We start from the raw sequence: 19,616 nt of genomic DNA, 5'->3' as shown, positions 1-19,616 counted from the left end.
ACATTTTCAGAATAACCATAACATATATCTCTTAATTTTTGAGTTCAAGAATTCATGAGTAATACAATGCAATCATTTTTGAGTCTATATAAATGAACATTTGAATTTAATGGCAACTTTAATGAACAAATTAATAATTCATTTTAAGCTTACGAGCTGAAATGCAATCCCATACTTTAGAATGAGTGAAAGAATGTTTTATCAACAATTTTCAATCATGATTGAAACATGATGGGATGAGAGTGCCGTCTCAACTTTTGTAAAAAGTCGGATACATCAATATGTCATCAAAGGCACTTATCGAAAAAATAAAAAATAAACGCCCTGGGGATAATTATCATCTTGAAGAAATAATTGTATGAAATGTTAATGAAGATCTGTAATTGTTTTTACAGAATTGCTCCACAAACACATGCATCATCACCCTCGGCTCGATTCCCGGTCTATTTGAAAACATTTAGTCAAAACTTAACTAAATGTAAAAACAGCCCACACAAAAATACAACTTCTTCTTCTTCTTCATTCATGGGCTTAGACTCCCACGTTCACTCATGTTTTAGCACGAGTGGATTTTTACGAGTATGACCGTTTTTACCCCGCCGTTCAGGCAGCGGGTTAAGTCACTAGCAGGTCTGCACATAAGTTGACCTGGGAGATCGGAAAAATCTCCACTCTTAAACCACACAAAAACAGACGACTGAAAGCATCATAGAGACGTGTTTTGTTTTGCTTGTTTAGCCCTTCTCAGAGCTGTTAATTATTGGATGTGAAATACAAAAAAGGCAAAAGAATCAAAGGGTTTAATGTTACTAAAAATATAAACTAAGCAAATTAAAATAGCAAATGAAAAAGACTGAATTCAAACCAGTTGCTTCATTAGATTTTACACCTCAAACGAGTTTAAAATGCCATTTCCAAAAAGTGACGATTAGCTTGCTTGATCTTTTTGTCTCACTCTCTTGCTCTCTCTCTCACACACACACACACACACACACACATCGCATTACAGAGACGATCGACCCTGTCGTCGGTGAGACGCAAAAAAGTCCGCGAAATGCTTGGTTGTCTCAAACAATAACAGGCTCTCAAAGAAGTAACACCTCTACTGGGCTAACCGAAACCATGAAAGTGGCGCTTTTCTCCTTCACGCAAAAGAGCTGCACAAGGCGAATCAGGTAAAGACAAGTAAAAATACCGCCTAAAATAATTTTCATAACACTTAAAAACAGTAATTGCCTTCCCTGTTCTCTTCGACCTAGACACAGAGACATTGCGTGTGTTCTATATTAAACTAGTGTACTTTCTGGCAACGGGCCACCGGGTGGTTCCCCGATATACGGCTGACTAGTGACTTGCTATCTTTAGACTAGAGCAAGTCCGAACATGTCTGCTGTGAACGCACTGTCGGCCTATGTCGATAATTTTGGGTGCGGTGTGGGGGCCTTAGGCACTTCGCTGCATCTGTATTTCAGGCCTTGACCAGATACGCATTCTTTTGTGTTAGTTTAGAAACACAATAGGCTCTGTTCCTTCGAGATTCCGGGCAAGAAGGTAAGAACTTGAGCGAAAGTGGGACACTTTCAACTTTGTCGGACTGTGTCTGTGTGTGTGTGTGTAGCCTGTGCTTATTTTAGCACTCGCGTGGCTGTCTCATGATGACGTAAAAAACGTAAACAAACGCACGTTGTGGAGAGAACCTGTCACGACATGATTGCGGTAATTTAAATCTGACGCAGTATAGCTGAGCGATTTTTCGATTAGGGGGCACTGTCTGTTCCTGTTGGCTAGCTGCATTGAAGTTTAGACAGGTTGAGGCAGAACAAAGGGAAAATGAAAATGTGGGGGAAGTTAGAACTTGTACTATAAACTCATGAGCAACTTGATTTAGCCTGCCATACCTACCTCTTCGGGTGTGCGGTTAGCTTGTCAGCTTACTGCAAGAGTACTGTGATTTCGAAGTTACTTAATTGTGAAGGGATGCACTTCCATGCATGTGAATGAACTATTTATAGTGTTTTAATTAGTGGGAAGTGCCACCAGTTTCTACCTGCGATAGAAAACTGTAATAGAACAGTGCTTCGTTATCACAATGAAGGGTAAGCTTCTCCTGAGAAAAAAAGTTGTTTTTATTTGATGTTGTGTCGGATAAGGAAGATTTATTATTCTTTATTAACATCTTTTTATTCAAGCATTTGTAAGTCTTTTTCTTTCTTTTTTTTCTTTTCTTTTTTTAGCTTTAGTCATGTATTGTAAATTTTGTTTGTTGAAAACAGTAATGTAAGGTTTTTATAAAACTTTGCATGAACAAAGGGGAGAAAAAAGTGTCTACATGCAAGTTCGAAGTTTAAATTTATGTTAAAAAAAAACTATTTCCAGTTCCCCAAGTGACCCTGTTTTTTCTCCCTACCAATGAACTTTTTTTTTACCTTACTAAAAAGAAACTTGATTTGCCCTGGCTGACTTTGGAAGGGAAACTACCATTCTTCGAGATTTAAGGAAAACATCGGGCAAAAGTTCCGGCTAATAGACACAATATAGCTCTTGACTTCTAAAAAATAAAAAGAATAAAGAAGTGCGTCATAGAAATTTTTGGGGGGTCTTGTCACCAGAAAAAAAATGTCCTTGGATTTATTCAGTATTTGCTGTGAAGACTCCTTTTTTTATTTTTTATTTTTTTTAAAGTGTTTGCAGAGTCAATACTTGCTTTATTGAATTATTCATCAATGTACTAATCAGTGATGAACGCTTCTGTTCCAGGCTACATGATGTCAAGCAGTGGTGAGAGTGATGGTGCACCGCATATTGTGCATGTCTTTCAGGTAAGTCTCACAAAGGCTTTAAGGTGCATACCTGCATGTATTCTATCACTAGATTTCTTTTATTTTCTTAAATCTAGTCATTCGTTGTTCTGATACAGTGGAACCCCCCTCCCCTTGAAGACCTCCAAAAATCTGGACAAAATCAGGTTTATTTAAAAAAAAAGAGGGAGTCTTATAATATGGGGCTAAATTTACAGAGGTTATGAACAAAAAAGTCTGAGAAAACAGGGTCTTAAATTAAAAGGGGGGTCTTAAAAGGGGGGTTCCACTGTAGCATGTATGAGTGTATTAATTGTATTTTCATAGACTAGAGACTGCAGATGTAAAGAATTATTGTTGCAAAATGTTATTGAGAAATCAGTAAAAAAAGAATTGTTGTCATTAGATTTGTTTCACCTACAGAAGCGTCCTAAGTAGACAAAGCATGTATCGTTCCCATGCAAGTACATGTATACGTATTGTTGTCCGAAAGAGTGAAGCAGAGTGCATACAGGAAACCTATCTCCAAGAATTTTTGTCTTAAATTGGAAGATAACCAGGAATAACGGGCAACCTTGGACTTGAGAACATTTGCTGGCAACCAAGTGCCTGTTGAAGCAATGCAAACTTTTTGACAGAACAGACTGGTGCTTATGAATATGACATATGTATAAAACAAAAGCTATGTGGATACACTTTTTGACAGGACAGACTAGATAGTGCCTGTGGTGCATGATTCATGAAACAAAAACTACACGGATTTGCAACTGCCTTACAAGAAGGACTGTATCTTTAAGTTGGGAGGGTGTGGGTTTTTCCCATTTGAAAGGTTAACCTGAGAAGTGTGTCAATCTGTCGTGCTCTGTTTCCCTTCGCATTCAACACATATTTGTCCTTGGCCAGTGAAGCGTCTTGTAAAATGTCTTCTAAATATCTTTAGTGTAAGGCTACCACAGCCAGAAAGGAAGTATTAGATTTCAGAACATGCGCTTGTTTAAAGATGCGTTCCCAGTACAGGGGCGGTTAAGAAAATCTCCCTTCTTTTTGTTTTCCGTCTGCCACACACAGTCTTGCTTTGTTATCTCTCTTGTGTTCCATTCCTGGTTCAGTGTTCTGGAGAGGTTGAAAACACTTAAACACATCCACACAATGGGCAGGAAACAGGTGTTTTGTGGGCCCCTCCCCCGCCCAGGCCCATCCTGACTCCCCACACCAGTGATTTCCTTGCTGCAAGTCTATTTTTAAACCTCATGCAATGGGAGTTCAACGTTCATGACATATGGTGGTACAGAGCACATGCGCAAACGAGGCTTTAAATTTGTTGCATGCGCGGTTTTAGTTTTAGTCTTCGTTGTCTTTGTTAAGACGACGTTCGTTAATTCTTTGTCCGCGTTTTCAAGGTACAGTTCTAATGTTTTTATTTCACATTTATTAATTTTTGATTCATTAATGTTTGTGATCAACCAATTTGATATTAATGTTGTCGTGATCATAAATCATCAATCATCAATGTTTCTGGTTAATATGAATTATATGTGTTGCAATGTTTGTTAAAAATTATCCTTTTATCAAGTTCATGTCTTAAATATTGGTGCGTAGTCAGTTTCTGAATATATATTGTAAATATCAAATGGAAAAAGAAGTTGGAGTGGGAGGGGGGGAGGGGACACATGGATATAGGATATAAACTCTTTTGCTTTCAAATCATGGTCTAAAACTAAAACCAGTGTCCCTGGATCTTGAAACATTTGATGTTCCCCTAACAGACAGATGTGTGTGTAGGTAAGCTGTTAGAAACACTTATAAGTCTTCAAAGGTTTCCTTTCTTTTTTCATTTTTGCATTAGAGGAAGGTTTAAGTGCTCCAAGTAGATATTTGCCAGTCGGGATCGAGTGATAATGAATTATATATATATATCCAACAGGGGTATTGAATAGTCTTTTGCCAAGTTGACACAATGCGTGTGGCAGCAAGTCAAGGGCTGGATAACACAACAGCCCAGGCCAATAACATTACCCACTGAACTAGCGCCATGCAGGGAAAGTGTTCTCCAAGAGAACAGCATTATGAGAATGGCTGGAACACTGCCAGGATGGCAATGGGACATGTAGAGACAGAGCACATTGTCTCTCATTATATTTCTCTCCAGTGTTCAGTGTGTGTGTGTGTGTGTGAACTTGTTGGCAGTCACTGAATAGGGGGGTAGGAGGAAAGACGACTTGTGTTTGTTGTCAAGGTACATTTTCAGTACATTTAAATATTATTTTCATAGAGAGGTACATTTGCAGTACTAACTGAGCTTGCAGTCTGTGTGTGTTTGAACTTCAACTTGTGCTGTGTGGGTATGTAAAGTTAAAAGGTATACTGTGTGTTTAGTGAGTTGGAATTGTTCACATGTATGAATTGTGTGTGTGTGTGTGTTTGTGTGTGTGTATCGTGTGTGTGTATCATGTGTCTGTCTGAGTTTTCATAGATTGCGTTTTTCGATCTGAATGATAAGCTTAGTTGCTCTTTGTTTTCTGTTGTTTTTATGCTACATTAGTTGCATATAACTTACTTGGAGAACCATAAAATCTCTCAAAATAGATGTTTTTGACCACAGGGTTGAGGCTGCTATTGTTTCACATTATTTTCTGTCTTTTTCCTTTTGCTGTAACTTCAGTGCTACATGTACTAGTTATTGGTACTGGTTTGCAGCTGTATACTGTATATATATTTTCAAAAGAAAAGGTAAGGGGTAATATCGAGCGGACACTGCAACACATACAAATCACAGTCCGTTATTTGCTACAATTGGTGGTTTTAACGGGTCGACCATGTGTTATTGTTTGACTCGCGTTCTTGGGTGCAATTCTTCCACAACGCTTGAAAATCCTGACAGGATTCCTTCCCCAAAACATCTATTGTTGTAGGGTTGTTTTTTTGTGTGTTTTTGTTTTGTTTTAATCTCAGGGTCAATTTGAAGTTAAGAAATAAAGGTACACATATATATTCATATGAAATTTAAAACCATGGATAAGATTATGAAAGTTGATCACTAAAAAAAGTATGAGAAACAAATTTCAAATGTCTTGTTTTCGTGCCAATTATCTTAAAAATAATTGCCGGGAAAGTAACCCATGTAAATGCCAAAAACACTATGTCAACAACTATGTACTTTTTGTTAAGTGTGCAAGGGAAAAAAACAAACACAGAACAAGTATGAGAAACAAGTTTCAAATGTACCCATTTAAGTGCGAAAAAAGCTATGTCAACAACTATATAGTTTTTACAATGTGTGCCAGGGAAAAAGACAAACACAAGTCCCCACCAGTGCTAGATTATTGATCAGTTGCACGCAGTGAAACGATTGGTGATAGGGGTCGCTGTGCAGGTCTCGCTGTCGTGCATGATCAGGCTTGATCGAGACGTGCCACTCTATCGATTGATTAAATGTACGTTGTGTGAGTGAACAAAGAGCAACAGACATGACAGGGCTGGACATGAAGCTACATGCGTGTGAGGATTTAAAAAAAAATTGTTTAGGTGATGGTTGATCGTTGGCACAAAAGCAAAGATTTGATTCATAGTGTTTGCTGTGTGTGGACATGTTTTTTGTTTTGTTTTGTTTTGTTTTTCAAATTTGTTTATTACGACAATGAGGTAATGTGTTGAAGATCAGTGAGTTGTTTAAAATGAGGGGGAGCTGATGTAAACGTATGGTTACTGTTGTAATATTTTTTATGATGTCCAGCTCCACGTGAACAAATTATTAAAATGAAATTAAAACATGTTTGGTTGTTGGCCATGATGAGGTAATGTGTTGAAGATCAGTTGTTTGAAATTGAGGAAAGGTGATGTAAACATATGGTAACCTATGTTAGAGTTTTGTTGAATTGGTTTTGTTAGAGAAAGTTTTTACAATTTTCCAGTTAATAAATTCATTTATTGTTGAAAGTGTAATAACAACAGTGGAAATCAATTGTTTGGAGAAAAAGAAAAGAGAGCAGGGGTATGCAGTCCAGTTTTTCATGATATATATATCCGAGTCAAACATTTATTTAAATTAAATTAAAACATGAAACGGGAATAATCCTATTTATTGTAAATGTAATTTAAAGATTTAGATATAGAACAGAGAATAAATAATGTTTTTGACTATGCGTTGTAATATAAATATGACTATATGTCAGAGGGGGGGAAAAAACTCACACAGTAAATCATTTTTGATCGAACACAAGCAGTTTAAAACGAAATTGTTTCTTTCGTTTTGCTAACAGGTAAATAATATTTGATTTAATTTAATTGTTTTAAGATTTTTAACAAATGATGCATTGTGAGATCTTGGCATTCATTCCTTTGTGTTTTTTAATTTTAAAAGCAAGCCAGGATTAGAGTATGACTGTTCTGGTTACAGAGATGAACCATACACACACACACAAACACACACACACACACACACACACACACACACACAGTGACACGCACACACTTACAGACACACGCATACACAACACACACATGCACACACACAACACACACACACACATTTACACACACACACACACACCCACACACACACTAATTAAACATCCCAGCAACCAACCTTATGACAATTTGGCATCTGCCCAGACCTGTTACCACTGCTACCATTGTTTGTGTGGCATTCTCTGTTATCAGTTGATTGCTTGGCCTAATGAAAATCAAGAGCGGGTCGCAAAGTGATGTTGGCTTTATTGATTATGTATCAGTGCTAGGCAGCTGGAAAAACTTGACTGTGGAGGCTATGCCTGGGCTTTGTCCGTTTTTACAACAGAAATTAGACAGAAGAGAACTTGTAAAGTCGATCATTGTAGATCTATATAAGTGAGAAAGTGATCAAGGTGAGAGTGAGACTGTTCAGCACATCTGTTTTACTTTGAGGGGGGGGGGGGGGGGGATGTTTGATTTTCAGTCACTAACTGTTGGGTACATTGATATTGATATTGCAAAAGTAAGTTTAATGAAAGCTTCATTTTATATTTTCATGTTGTTACTTCTGCTAGAAAAACAGCATTGTTAGATTTTTATTTTAAAAAGTTCAGTTGTGTGATAATGACAATGTTGTTCTAAATTTGATATTTTTAACAAGCAAAAATACTCTCTGTCATTGTTTCTTCATCAGAGAAGTTCACGTGTCCGTGATCGAGGAAGAGCACAGGTTTGATGCTCATTAGTATAGTGTTATCTCATTATTGATAACAGAAAAGCAAGTTTTAGCTTGAAGTGAGTGATGCATGAATCCTTAATTGTTTGCTGTTAATTACTTGATAAGAATCAATGATGATATCAAACAGTAGAACCTGTCGCAAGTAAATGACTATGCAAAAAAAAAAAAACAAAAAAAACAAAAAAAAACGGTCTGCAGAAGTCAAACTAAATAAAAAGCTGAATATCTGGTTACTTGAAGAGAAAGCGTGACAGTGAAAACTGATGCAAAGCAAATTTTGATTCGCAAGAAGCTGCGGCTTTAATTCAAAGGTCTACGCATGTAGAAAAAGACTCAGCATGGTATTTGAAACCAGGTTCAACTGTAGACATTCATTATCATTAGGGTCTTCCCATAAATCTTATGTGCAAGCTCTTGTTCATTCAATATCCCTTTGCCTTCAGTCACAGATGCATGGTCTCTGGTCAACTGTTTCTGTGTTTGTTGTTGCATTGTTGGCCAGTTCAGCTTAACTGATATATATATATATATATGTTCCTCTTTTCTGTTGCTTGCATAACTTACAACTGCTCCAAGAGTTATCATAAGTTCTCGGATGCTGTTAACTACTATGATATTGGTGAAGTTGGTTACAGTCCGGCATCATTCGTAATTACACGGATGTCGTTGGACATCAGCTGTCGGCACAACGCAAAAAGTTTTTTCAAGTTAGGTGTCACTTCAGCAGATCCGCTGAGATTTTTTCATGGTGGGGTAAAGGGACGTCAAGCAGACTGCCTAAAACTTCAGTGTCGAAGACAATAAACCCTGGCCTAGCAACATCCGTGCATTTACCGAATTCGCGAAAACCATTTCGTCAACTATAATAGCTTGTTGTGCTCCTGTTGCACATTTCTTTCATAGCTTTAAGTGGAATCATCATCTTCATTGGCATAGCGTAGTCTCGTGAGACAATGCTTGATGCGCCCAGTGTCAGTCTGTGGATGTGCTGCATCGTCTTGTGTGGCTGAAGTTGAATACTGTTATGAATTTTAAATACACTTTTTAACTGACAGTTGGTTTAAACAGTGTTTATTCAACAATTTATGGATAAAGCATAATAATACATGTAAAGGATCAACAACAAGCTGAAGCTTATGGTGGTGACCCTTAACTGACAGTTCTGTTTTATGATTGTTTTCTGCAGCCGACCATAAACTGTGGTGCCAGCAGCGGATCCACAGAGGCCAAGGACATGCATTCGTTTTGGGGCGGAGGCTTCCAGCCAGCGGGCGGAGTGTCCCAGCAACCACACACCCCTCCCAACTGTCAGCACCCTGCAGGCTCGGCCAGCCCCTCACAACAATATACTGTGGAGGAACAGGTCACCACTGTCCGCATTCCCATGGTGGGTACACTTACTTGCACTGAAAATGATTCGATAAGGCCTTCCTTAAGTAGGCCTGAATTTGAATTTGACTTTGCGAAGTCTGTTCACCAAAAATTCAATGACAATTAGCGTCGTGTTAAGTGAACTTTGCAAAGTCGACTTCGCCCAATTAATATCGGGCTATAATTAATCCTGTAAATGTATGATTTTGGGTGCCGATCATCAGTGTTTTCTACCTAACGTGAGCTTCCCCTGCTTGGAATGTTTGATTGACCTGCATAGTTCTTACTGTTATTGTTATTGAGCATACCCGTGCTTAACAATTGCAGGGCCACCTGAACATGCTGCAAATGGAATTGTAAAGACCCAGGCTTCTTATTTTCCATGTATATGTGTGTAAATTACACAAGCTTCAGGGCCCAATGCTGAAAATCAAAAGACAAGTGGGTTACTGTTGGTGTTGGTAATGCATTTCTTAAGGTTTTCTGGAAGATACAACAAGTCGCGTAAGGCGAAAATACAACATTTAGTCAAGCTGTCGAACTCACAGAATGAAAGTGAACGCAATGCAATTTTTTCAGCAAGACCGTATACTCGTAGCATCGTCAGTCCACCGCTCGTGGCAAAGGCAGTGAAATTGACAAGAAGAGCGGGGTAGTAGTTGCGCTGAGAAGGATAGCACGCTTTTCTGTACCTCTCTTCGTTTTAACTTTCTGAGCGTATTTTTAATCCAAACATATCATATCTATATGTTTTTGGAATCAGGAACGGACAAGGAATAAGATGAAAGTGTTTTTAAATTGATTTCGAAAATTTAATTTTGATAATAATTTTTATATTTTTAATTTTCAGAGCTTGTTTTTAATCCAAATATAACATATGTATATGTTTTTTGAATCAGAAAATGATGAAGAATAAGATGAACATAAATTTGGATCAGAATTATAAAACATTTTTTTTTTTACAATTTTCAGATTTTTAATGACCAAAGTCATTAATTAATTTTTAAGCCACCAAGCTAAAATGCAATACCGGAGTCCGGCCTTCGTCGAAGATTGCTTGGCCAAAATTTCAAGCAATTTGATTGAAAAATGAGGGTGTGACAGTGCCGCCTCAACTTTTACAAAAAGCCGGATATGACGTCATCAAAGGTATTTATCGAAAAAAAGAAAAAAACGTCCGGGGATATCATTCCCAGGAACTCTCATGTAAAATTTCATAAAGATCGGTCCAGTAGTTTGGTCTGAATCGCTCTACACACACACACGCACACACACACACACACACACACACACATACACACACACACACACACACACACACACACACACACACACACACATGTATACACCATGACCCTCGTCTCGATTCCCCCTCTATGTTAAAACATTTAGTCAAAACTTGACTAAATGTAAAAATGATGGTGGAAGAGAAAAGGAAGAAAAATAATCAGGATCAAAACTGTACTTCAAACAGGCATGGGAATTGTCTGCTGAAAGGCAAATTTCCACCAAATTTTTTTGGTTGTTCCGCAGAAAAAGCAAAAGTGTCCGCCAAAAAAATGCCAAACTTGGAGCTTAGATGACACCAAATTGCACCATTTGGGTTCTTTGGAGAAACAAAATTCTCAAAGCAAGGAAAAAAGAATGTATAAGAGGTTTAGCAAGATGTACCAAATAGTTAACATTTTAAGAAAGACGGACAAATTTGTGTTTTCCTTTGCAGAGGCGGCCTACTCAAGAATTCCTCGAGATCCTACAAGAAGGAGGAGCACAGGGTGAAGTCTTCACCATGAAAGAAGTGAGCATTATACAGCTTTTTGAATGTTAAACCATAGGAACAGACCTACAAGGGGTACTCAAAGTTTGAGTTTTCAACTGGCCCATGTCTCCATTGGACTAGTGACTTGGCAAACATGGATTGTCCACCAGGCCATTTGCATATCCTGGAATATAGCAAGGGGAAAAAATACTGAACGCAGTTGAGAGCATTCAGTTCCCTAGCAAGATCAACACAGTTAGATAAATCAACTGGGCAATAGAGATCATAAACCTGGGATTTGGAATTGATGTAGTGAATTTGACTGAAAATCTCTGCAATTATGTTTCCGATATTTAATCATAATTAACACTTTCTACCCCACCTATCTTGACCAAGTTCGAGACCAGCTGTGCTGCAGCAGGTCACTCAGAATTGTAGTAACTGTGTAGTAACTGTGTATCAACACGCTGGAATGCAGGCGTTAGATGGACGTAACAGGAAGCGACTAAAGCTAACAGTCTGAGCGGATATATCCGTACCTGGGAGACAATGAGTTAACAGAGTACCGGGTGAGGGTCAGTGTGACACTTGCATGATTTTCTTTGACATTATACATGGAATTCAAAGGGCCGTAATTTGTTCCTGCTTTCCTTTCTTTGTTTCTTTTTTTTTTTTTTTTTTTCTAATTTTTTACATGAGAGCTGAACAGCATGCCCAACAGGTGGTATGCACAGGGCTTTACCTATTTTCTCGCTTGTTGCATGCTTTTTTTTTTCTTTCTTTTTTTTAACATGAGAGCTCATCAAAGCAAGAGTTGCTATAATTATTGAGATTTACAAAACGTAACAGAAGGACTGGCTGATAGATGAAATGCTTTTTGAGTCACTTGAGAAAAAGTGACTCTATGTAATCGGTCAGTGTTAGTCTGTCCGGCCGGCCGGCCGGCCGGCCGTCCGTAGACACCACCTTAACGTTGGACTTTTCTCGGAAACTATCAAAGCGATCGGGCTCATATTTTGTTTAGTCGTGACCTCCAATGACCTCTACACTTTAACGATGGTTTCGTTGACCTTTGACCTTTTTCAAGGTCACAGGTCAGCGTCAAAGGAAAAATTAGACATTTTATATCTTTGACAAAGTTCATCGGATGTGATTGAAACTTTGTAGGATTATTCTTTACATCAAAGTATTTACATCTGTAGCCTTTTACGAACGTTATCAGAAAAACAAGGGAGATAACTAGCCTTTTCTGTTCGGCAACACACAACTTAACGTTGGGCTTTTCTCGGAAACTATAAAAGTGACCGGGCTCAAATTTTATGTGAACGTGACTCATTGTGTTGTGAATAGCAATTTCTTCCTGTCCATCTGATGCCTCATATAATATTCAGAACTGCGAAAGTGACTCGATCGAGCGTTTGCTCTTCTTGTCTTGTATCAGTTTTGACAATATGCTGACTATGATTGTGCGTCATTTTCAGATCATTCACCACATGAAGGACTACATCATCAAACATCAGCTGTACGACCCTGTTGATCCACGCATCGTTCATTGCCGCAACCACGCGTTGGGTCGTCTGCTGCAGGTCAACAGGTTTACTGTCAACGAAGCGGTGTAAGTGATGTGTGTTTCTGTGTGTGTGTGTAAGAGAGAGAGAGAGAGAGAGTGTGTGTCTCTGTGTGTGTGTATGTGTGCGTGTAAGAGAGAGAGAGTGTGTCTCTTTGTGTGTGTATGTGTGTTTTTGTTTTACCCTGTAGACTCACTGCCGCAACTGCAAGCGTTTAAAATAAATGTGAATGATGTTAGCATTGCAAAGGGAAAACGTTCTTTACTTTCTTGAATGCAAATGACAAGTTTTCATATTTTTTCATTTATTTGATCTCGTATAGGATGTCTTTGGTGTCAGTGGTCAGCAAATCATTGGAATTTCTTTCAAATGTAATGCCTTTGTTATCATTTTGACAAAGCTCTTAAACTTTTGTGGTGGGACAAGGTCGAAATCTGCCTTGAAATCCAAAAAGTTGCAGAAACTATTCCGACTATTTTGGGATATATTTACCCAAGAAAATAAATACTGGCAACAAAACTTCCCGGTAGAGGGAACATTTCTGAGGTTTTATGCTTTTAGACATGCTGTTGTATTTGTGCATATAAAATTTCTTCTTTAACTTAAGAAAAAAATGTTACTCCATACACATTGTGTGTTTTTTTTTACAGCTTTATGATTTTTGACTCCTTTTTGTTTGTTTTTTGACTGCTCTTTTGACTGCTCTTTTGACTGTTTGTTGCAGGCCTTTGTTTCTCAAGAACACCCTGACTATGCCTGACTCTTGTATTCGCATCAGGCGACAGCTGGTGAAGAAGGCGGTGGATTCCAGTGGTGCTGCCACCACTGCAGGCGCCTCCCAGGTAGGAATAACATTAATGCTCTCCAGTTCTGTCCATGTGCAGGCCTATCCCAGTTTCCGTGAATTTGTGTATTTTTGATCATATAAAAATGAGAGACCTATGAATTACCCACATTTTGCTTCAGGTTGCACCATTTTGAATGTGGATTTAATTTAAGAAGTAGGAATCAAGAAAGAGTGGTAGTTAAAAGTCTCACTGAAGTGCAACAACTTTGGTTCCATTTTTTGGGTACAAATTTAGTATGAACAGGATTAATGTTTTGCGAGTGTGTCCTACTTTCAGCTGTAGTTATCTGACGCTTTCTAATGACCTTTTTTTTGTCTTTTCTTTTTTTCTGTCAAAAATCTTGAGCTTGCTATCTTACTTCCCCCCCACTCCTACCCCCTCTCTGTCCGCTGTATATTTAGCATGGGTGAAAGTAGCCCGTCAATTGACTGAAATCCGTCAATCTGAAAATAAGTCTGACGGAAATTCCGTCAATCTGCAATTTTGGAGAAAAAAAATTTTTTTTTTTTTTTTTAAACCGAAACTACTTGCGGAACGCGTTTTCGAACTGCTATAGTGAACCGGTTGCAGTGTGCCCGGGTTGGAGTTCATGAAACTAAAACTGTGTGTGATAAGTTTGGTGCTTGAAACTCAAGGGCTTTTCCTTGAGAACTTTGCACTATAAGTATAAGAGATGCTACTGCTTAGTTGCTACTTTGTGCAGTGCTACATCATGCTGTTTGCATGTGTGACATTCTGTTTCATCATTTATTTCAATGCCTGTCTGGCAATGTTTGCTTCTTATAATCAAATATTTCGAACTTTTATTTCAGTTGTTCACTTTCTATTTCATGTAGTATGGCTGTTGTCAATGTTAATTGTTGTCAATTGTGTCGTTGTGTTGGAAGATGCAAGTGTGAAAGGATACAAAAGAAAAATGATTACTTCTGTGAATTGTTTTGATTTTGTTTACCCTTTTTACCATATCATTAGAATCTGAAGGTATTTTTTTGACCTGCATGATAGTGTATTTTTTGGCCAGGAAAGGCCACAAAATCACAATGAATAATGCAAAAATTCGTTTTCGGGCGGGGGGCGTTGCCCCCCTGGACCCCCTAACGGGGCCCTGCCCCGTACCCCGCCAGGGCCTGGGCGGCCCCTGGACCCCTGCCTCAAAAAAATTTCAGTCAATTTGATTTTCCTAGGTTTCACCCATGATTTTGTATTATTGACCTGTTACTTTTTTTTTACATTTAGTCAAGTTTTACGTAGAGGGGGGAATCGAGACGAGGGTCTTGGTGTATGTGTGTCTGTGTGTGTGTGTGTGTGTGTGTGTGTAGAGCGATTCAGAGTAAACTACTGGACCGATCTTTATGAAATTTTACATGAGAGTTCCTTTCCCCAGACGTTTTTTTCATTTTGTTGATAAATGTCTTTGATGACGTCATACCCGGCTTTTCGTGAAAGTTGAGGCGGCACTGTCACGCTCTCATTTTTCAACCAAATTGGTTGAAATTTTGGTCAAGTAATCTTCGACAAAGCCCGGACTTTGGTATTGCATTTCAGCTTGGAGGCTTAAAATTTAATTAATGAGTTTGCTCATTAAAGTTGTCATTAAAATCGATTTTTCGCAAACAGATTTAAAATTGATTGCATCGTATTCTTCATCACATTCTGAATCTAAAAATATATACATATGTCATGTTTACTCTTAAAATGTGATCACAATTAACAAAAATAGAATAATTAGTCTTACGATTAGAATGTAAGAAATCGATCCAAAAATGATGTCATCTTATTCGTGATCATTTCCTGATTCCAAAAACATATAGATATGATAGGTTGTATTCAAAACAAGCTCAGAAAGTTAACAAGAATACAGAAAAGCGCGCTTTCCTGCTTCGCACAATACGCTACCGCGCTTATCTGGCGTGTCAATATCACTACGTTTTGCACGTGGAAGGTGAGCGATTTCCTTCACGCGGGGATTGACGAAGCTGTACTGTCTTGGTGAAAAAATACAGTGCGTTCAGTTTCATCCCGTGACTGAGTTCGACAGCTTGACTAAATGTAATAATTTCGCCTTACGCGACTTGTTTTCATTTTTCTCCTGTAGTCTTGTATAAGACAATACGAAGCCTTTCTAAATGCACGTCTGTCTTCAAGCGTATGTACAAGGGATAGGTTGGACGATTAGGCTTCTTTTGTCATAATGTTCAGTTTTAGTTTCTCCATCTCTCTTCCACCAACCCCAACACCAACCTATCCTTGGCACAAGGCAACCCTTCTGTTCCAGCTCATCTTCAGCTTTTTTCTTCTTCGTAAGTGTTCGACGACCTCAACTTTCAAATCATCGTCTTTGTTACAGGGAGGTAACTGTGCCGCGGGGACAGTGACGAGCACGACGGAGAGTGAAGGATCACCGGCTGTAGACAGACCGGAGGATGGAGCACCTGCCAGCAGTAACGTGCCTCACCGATCCAACATAGAATTAACAGGTTAGAGTAAAAGACATGCAATTCAGTACAGTAGGTGGTAAAAGAAATGCCACAGTCACGCTCACTAGCTGTTGCAAGTGATTTTTCGTTGTTTTGAAAATGTGTAATATGAACCGGATAAGGTACATCAAAAAGAGAAAAATATTGGTGTAGGATATTTTACTGGCTGTGCGATTAGTGCATGATTTTTATTTGTCATTTTATTACCTCTTCATAAATTGTGTAATACCGGGTGGGGGTGAAGTGATGTACCTTATCTGCTTTATCTTTTACAACCATTTGATAACGACTAAAAAATCACTTGCAGCAGTGGGCGCGATTGTGTTTTTTAAAGGTCAGATTCTTTTTTCTTTTGGAGAAGTTATCTCACTGCTGTTTGTCGGAGGCTTCGCTAGGTCATGTTAGTTTCCTGTTTCTTTATGTGATCGCTTACGCAGTTGCAAAAGTGATGCTTTGGCAATCCCATAGTCTAGCTTGGTTTTTTTTATGTTTTTTTTTATTCCAGTTACTAGGAACAAAAAAAAAGAAAACTGGAAACAGTACTACTAAAGAATCATTTCACAAATAGGCAGGTCAGCCGCCAGATTCTGTCACGCTTTTCTATCAGCATTTGTTTACTTAACAGCTTTTCTTTCGTAATTCAGGTGAGCCTGCCTCATCAGACAACCAGCGTACATCAGTAAACATTGAGTACGGAGATGAGGTGGATGGTTCCCTGCCCATGGTACAAGTCAACCTGGGGACCAGGGAGCGGCCCTCACAGCGCCCCACTTATCAGGTAGACCTTGTCAATTGTTTTGTGCAAGTTAATTATGTTCTGTGATTTGAGTGATTTCATTTAAAACTATTTTGCTGTGAAGCTGGTGGATTTTATAAGTGCTTGTGTACGTGAATCTGTCTGTATGTGTTTGTGTGTGTGTGAGTGTGTGAGAACTGTAAATGCATGTGTATGTTGGAGGGAGGGGGATGTGTGTACATGCATGTGTTTGTGTGTACATGAATCTGTCTGTGGGCATTTGTGCGTGCGTCTGCTATGAAATATTACTCTCTAAACAAGCAAACTGTCATCGTATATCACACACACTCTGTACTATTAAGCCAAAATTTCACAGCACATTATTTGTCTGTTTATTAGCAGGCCCCAGAGGAGGAGAGTTTTTCCGTGCAGTATGACTCGGATCATTTTGCCGTCGAGTATGAAGTGGAGGCAAGCGATCATCCTTCCGAGTCTGAACATAGTTCACATGGATCAGGAAAGGTAAACATCGGACTGGGAATGAAGTTTTACTTTTTTTAACTTTTTTTTTTAGAGCAACTAACCTTTTGAAATGTTTACTATTACTATCTCTTCCAACTATCCTCAGAACTGTAAACTGTGTCAAAATGTAATTCCCTTCCAATTCCGGCACAGAAGAAAGGACTATTCTGTTGCTTTGGGGGGTCGTTTGCAAGCCTCACGTCTTTCATGGAATTTATTTCTTTTCATTATTTTTTTGTGATGAGTAAATTAATTTATCAATTGATTAATTCAGTTATTTATTCCTTTCTTTATCTATTTGTTTTGCAGCAAGAGTTTTTGGTAGTGCAGCGAGAGAGTGACGTTGAGTTTTGGGCTGACTACAGCGACACAGAAACCAATTCTGACGCTGAACTAGGGGATGCTGTAAGTACTGTATTGCTGTGTTCATACCATGCGTTTAAATACATTCAGGCAAAAATAAAACACTGCTTGTTTATGAAAGATGAAACAGAAATATTCTCTTGGTTTGCACAAGAACAATGATTACTGCGCATGAGAGCGAGAAATAAAAAGAAAACAAAATACTATACACATGTATTTATGAAGACGACAAAGTAACATTTTTGACACTAGGGTCTTCTTCAGGTACATATAATTCTTGGTTTGATTCAGGTTGAAAATAAGTTCCATTTGTCAAGAGGAACTGAATCTTTGGTGATATAAACGATGGTGCCAAGGTCAAATACAGGGACATAAGGCCAAAAAAAAATAGGTGTGGTTAAGGTAACATAGCCAAAAAAATAGGGTAGGAAGGTAGGCAATCACTTTTTTTTTTTAAACTTTTTTTTCTAATGTGTACAAATTAAATCTACTTGACAGGGGAATAAGTGTGCGACTCGAGCGCTGTCGCTTTCATTGCGTTCTGCTCTGGGTTTTTTTGTTTTTTTGTTGTTGTGACAAATGTAATAAAAAGTTATAGGGTCGGCCCCTAAAAATAGGGTAGGTCGGGTTACCGTAACCACACCTATTATTTTTTTAGGCCTAAGTGCAGGCAACAGGTTGATAGGGTTATGTGGAACAAGTCTTACGGCGGGACCTTTGAAAGAAAGAAAAAATATCTTCTGAATGTCATTTACATGCATGTGCAGCAGACTTCCTTATTTCAAATATGTTACTGATAGTTTGCTATTTTACTTTAAATAGTACACCTCTTATACCTATTATCTCCAAAGCAATACTCAATCAACAGCTTATCCTTGCCCACAGGATCGTTGGCTGTGCGAAACATGCACGACTCGGAACGTCCCGTTCTACCGCCACTGCGCCAAGTGCTGGGCTTTGCGACCTGATTGGCTGCCCGACGCCAACCTCCCATCATCCACCTCTAGTGACCCACTTCCTGCGGAGCCTCAAGGCATTCAGCACGGCTATCACGCCATGTCCTCAGAAAGTAACGATGAACAACAGCACGTCTCCAGCCAGGGAAGCTTGAGACAGTGGAAAGTCGGGGATAGGGTGAGGAGACGAAGAATCAGGGTGGTGTCAGCGTCGTCGCCGGACAGAAACTCTGAGTCGTTGGTTTCGCTGTCCGAAGATGAGGGACCAAGAACTTTTGTGAACGAAGAAGCGTCCACTACCTTGAACTCCTCCGGTCAAGAGGTGATGTCCAGTCAGGGCAACGCTTTGAGCCAGGAGACGGCATCCAGTCAGAGCACGGAACCCAGGGACAGCTTCTCGCAGAGCCAGCCTGGCTGTTCTAGTCAAGACGTTCGTGAGCGGGGAGGGGGAAAGTGGAGGGGAAAGGGAAAGGGCAGCAGAGACAGCGATCGTGTGGCCCCTTCTTCCGACGTTTGTGTGGTTTGCGCTAGTCGGCCCAAGACGGGCTGCATCATTCACGGAAGTTCTGGACACCAGGTCTGTTGCTATCGCTGTGCTAAACGGCTGAGGAGGAAGAACCTGCCTTGTCCTGTGTGTCGTCGGCCCATACAGAAAGTGATCAAAAATTTTGTGTTGTAATGATCCTTCATCATGTGATTAGAGAGTCGGGGAGTGTATGAGAGGGAGAGAGAGAGGGTGTGTGTGTGTGTGTGTGTGTGTGTGTGTGTGTGTGTATGTGTGTGGTGAGGGAGAGAGAAACTGGTTGATCTGATCTGTCTGTACTTGCCATATTAAATTGTTCTTTCTGTCTTGGCCACCCCTTTCTGCATTCATTCTCAGGAAATCATATTCACAGGGAATAATGGAGTCAAATTTGTAGCAGATTTGTGTGTGCTTTTGTTGTTGTTGTAATTGAATGCATAACTAACTTTCATTACATTCATTTTCAGGGGGGGGGGGGGGAGAGAGAGAGAGAGAAAGAGAGAACAA

The 19,616-nt window shown here is 39.1% G+C and overlaps 1 protein-coding gene across 5 annotated transcripts in view; it reads left to right on the top strand.

Annotated features, from left to right (window-relative positions):
- Positions 1 to 1,157: 1,157 nt before the first annotated feature.
- The window catches only part of LOC138962620 (E3 ubiquitin-protein ligase Mdm2-like), a 19,634-nt gene continuing 1,175 nt past the window's right edge, over positions 1,158 to 19,616 (top strand). The window contains exons 1-11 of one of the 5 annotated variants that reach the window (XM_070334506.1): positions 1,158 to 1,551; positions 2,758 to 2,819; positions 9,173 to 9,373; positions 11,081 to 11,155; positions 12,598 to 12,731; positions 13,409 to 13,526; positions 15,880 to 16,009; positions 16,654 to 16,787; positions 17,145 to 17,267; positions 17,577 to 17,672; positions 18,516 to 19,616. The exon at positions 18,516 to 19,616 is cut by the window's right edge and continues 1,174 nt beyond it. In XM_070334506.1, coding sequence (XP_070190607.1) covers positions 2,763 to 2,819; positions 9,173 to 9,373; positions 11,081 to 11,155; positions 12,598 to 12,731; positions 13,409 to 13,526; positions 15,880 to 16,009; positions 16,654 to 16,787; positions 17,145 to 17,267; positions 17,577 to 17,672; positions 18,516 to 19,265 — 1,818 coding nt within the window. In that variant the 5' untranslated portion in view covers positions 1,158 to 1,551; positions 2,758 to 2,762 and the 3' untranslated portion in view covers positions 19,266 to 19,616. Of the gene's footprint in view, positions 1,552 to 1,767; positions 2,097 to 2,757; positions 2,820 to 4,910; positions 5,141 to 9,172; positions 9,374 to 11,080; positions 11,156 to 12,597; positions 12,732 to 13,408; positions 13,527 to 15,879; positions 16,010 to 16,653; positions 16,788 to 17,144; positions 17,268 to 17,576; positions 17,673 to 18,515 lie in introns of those variants that run through there. The other 4 variants (XM_070334504.1, XM_070334503.1, XM_070334508.1 and 1 more) reach the window with 4 other exon arrangements.

Source organism: Littorina saxatilis, linkage group LG3 (genome assembly GCF_037325665.1).
Source record: "Littorina saxatilis isolate snail1 linkage group LG3, US_GU_Lsax_2.0, whole genome shotgun sequence".
NCBI lineage: Eukaryota > Metazoa > Mollusca > Gastropoda > Littorinimorpha > Littorinidae > Littorina > Littorina saxatilis.
Note: the sequence above shows the minus strand (reverse complement) of the source record. Positions and strands in the feature narration are given on the sequence as shown.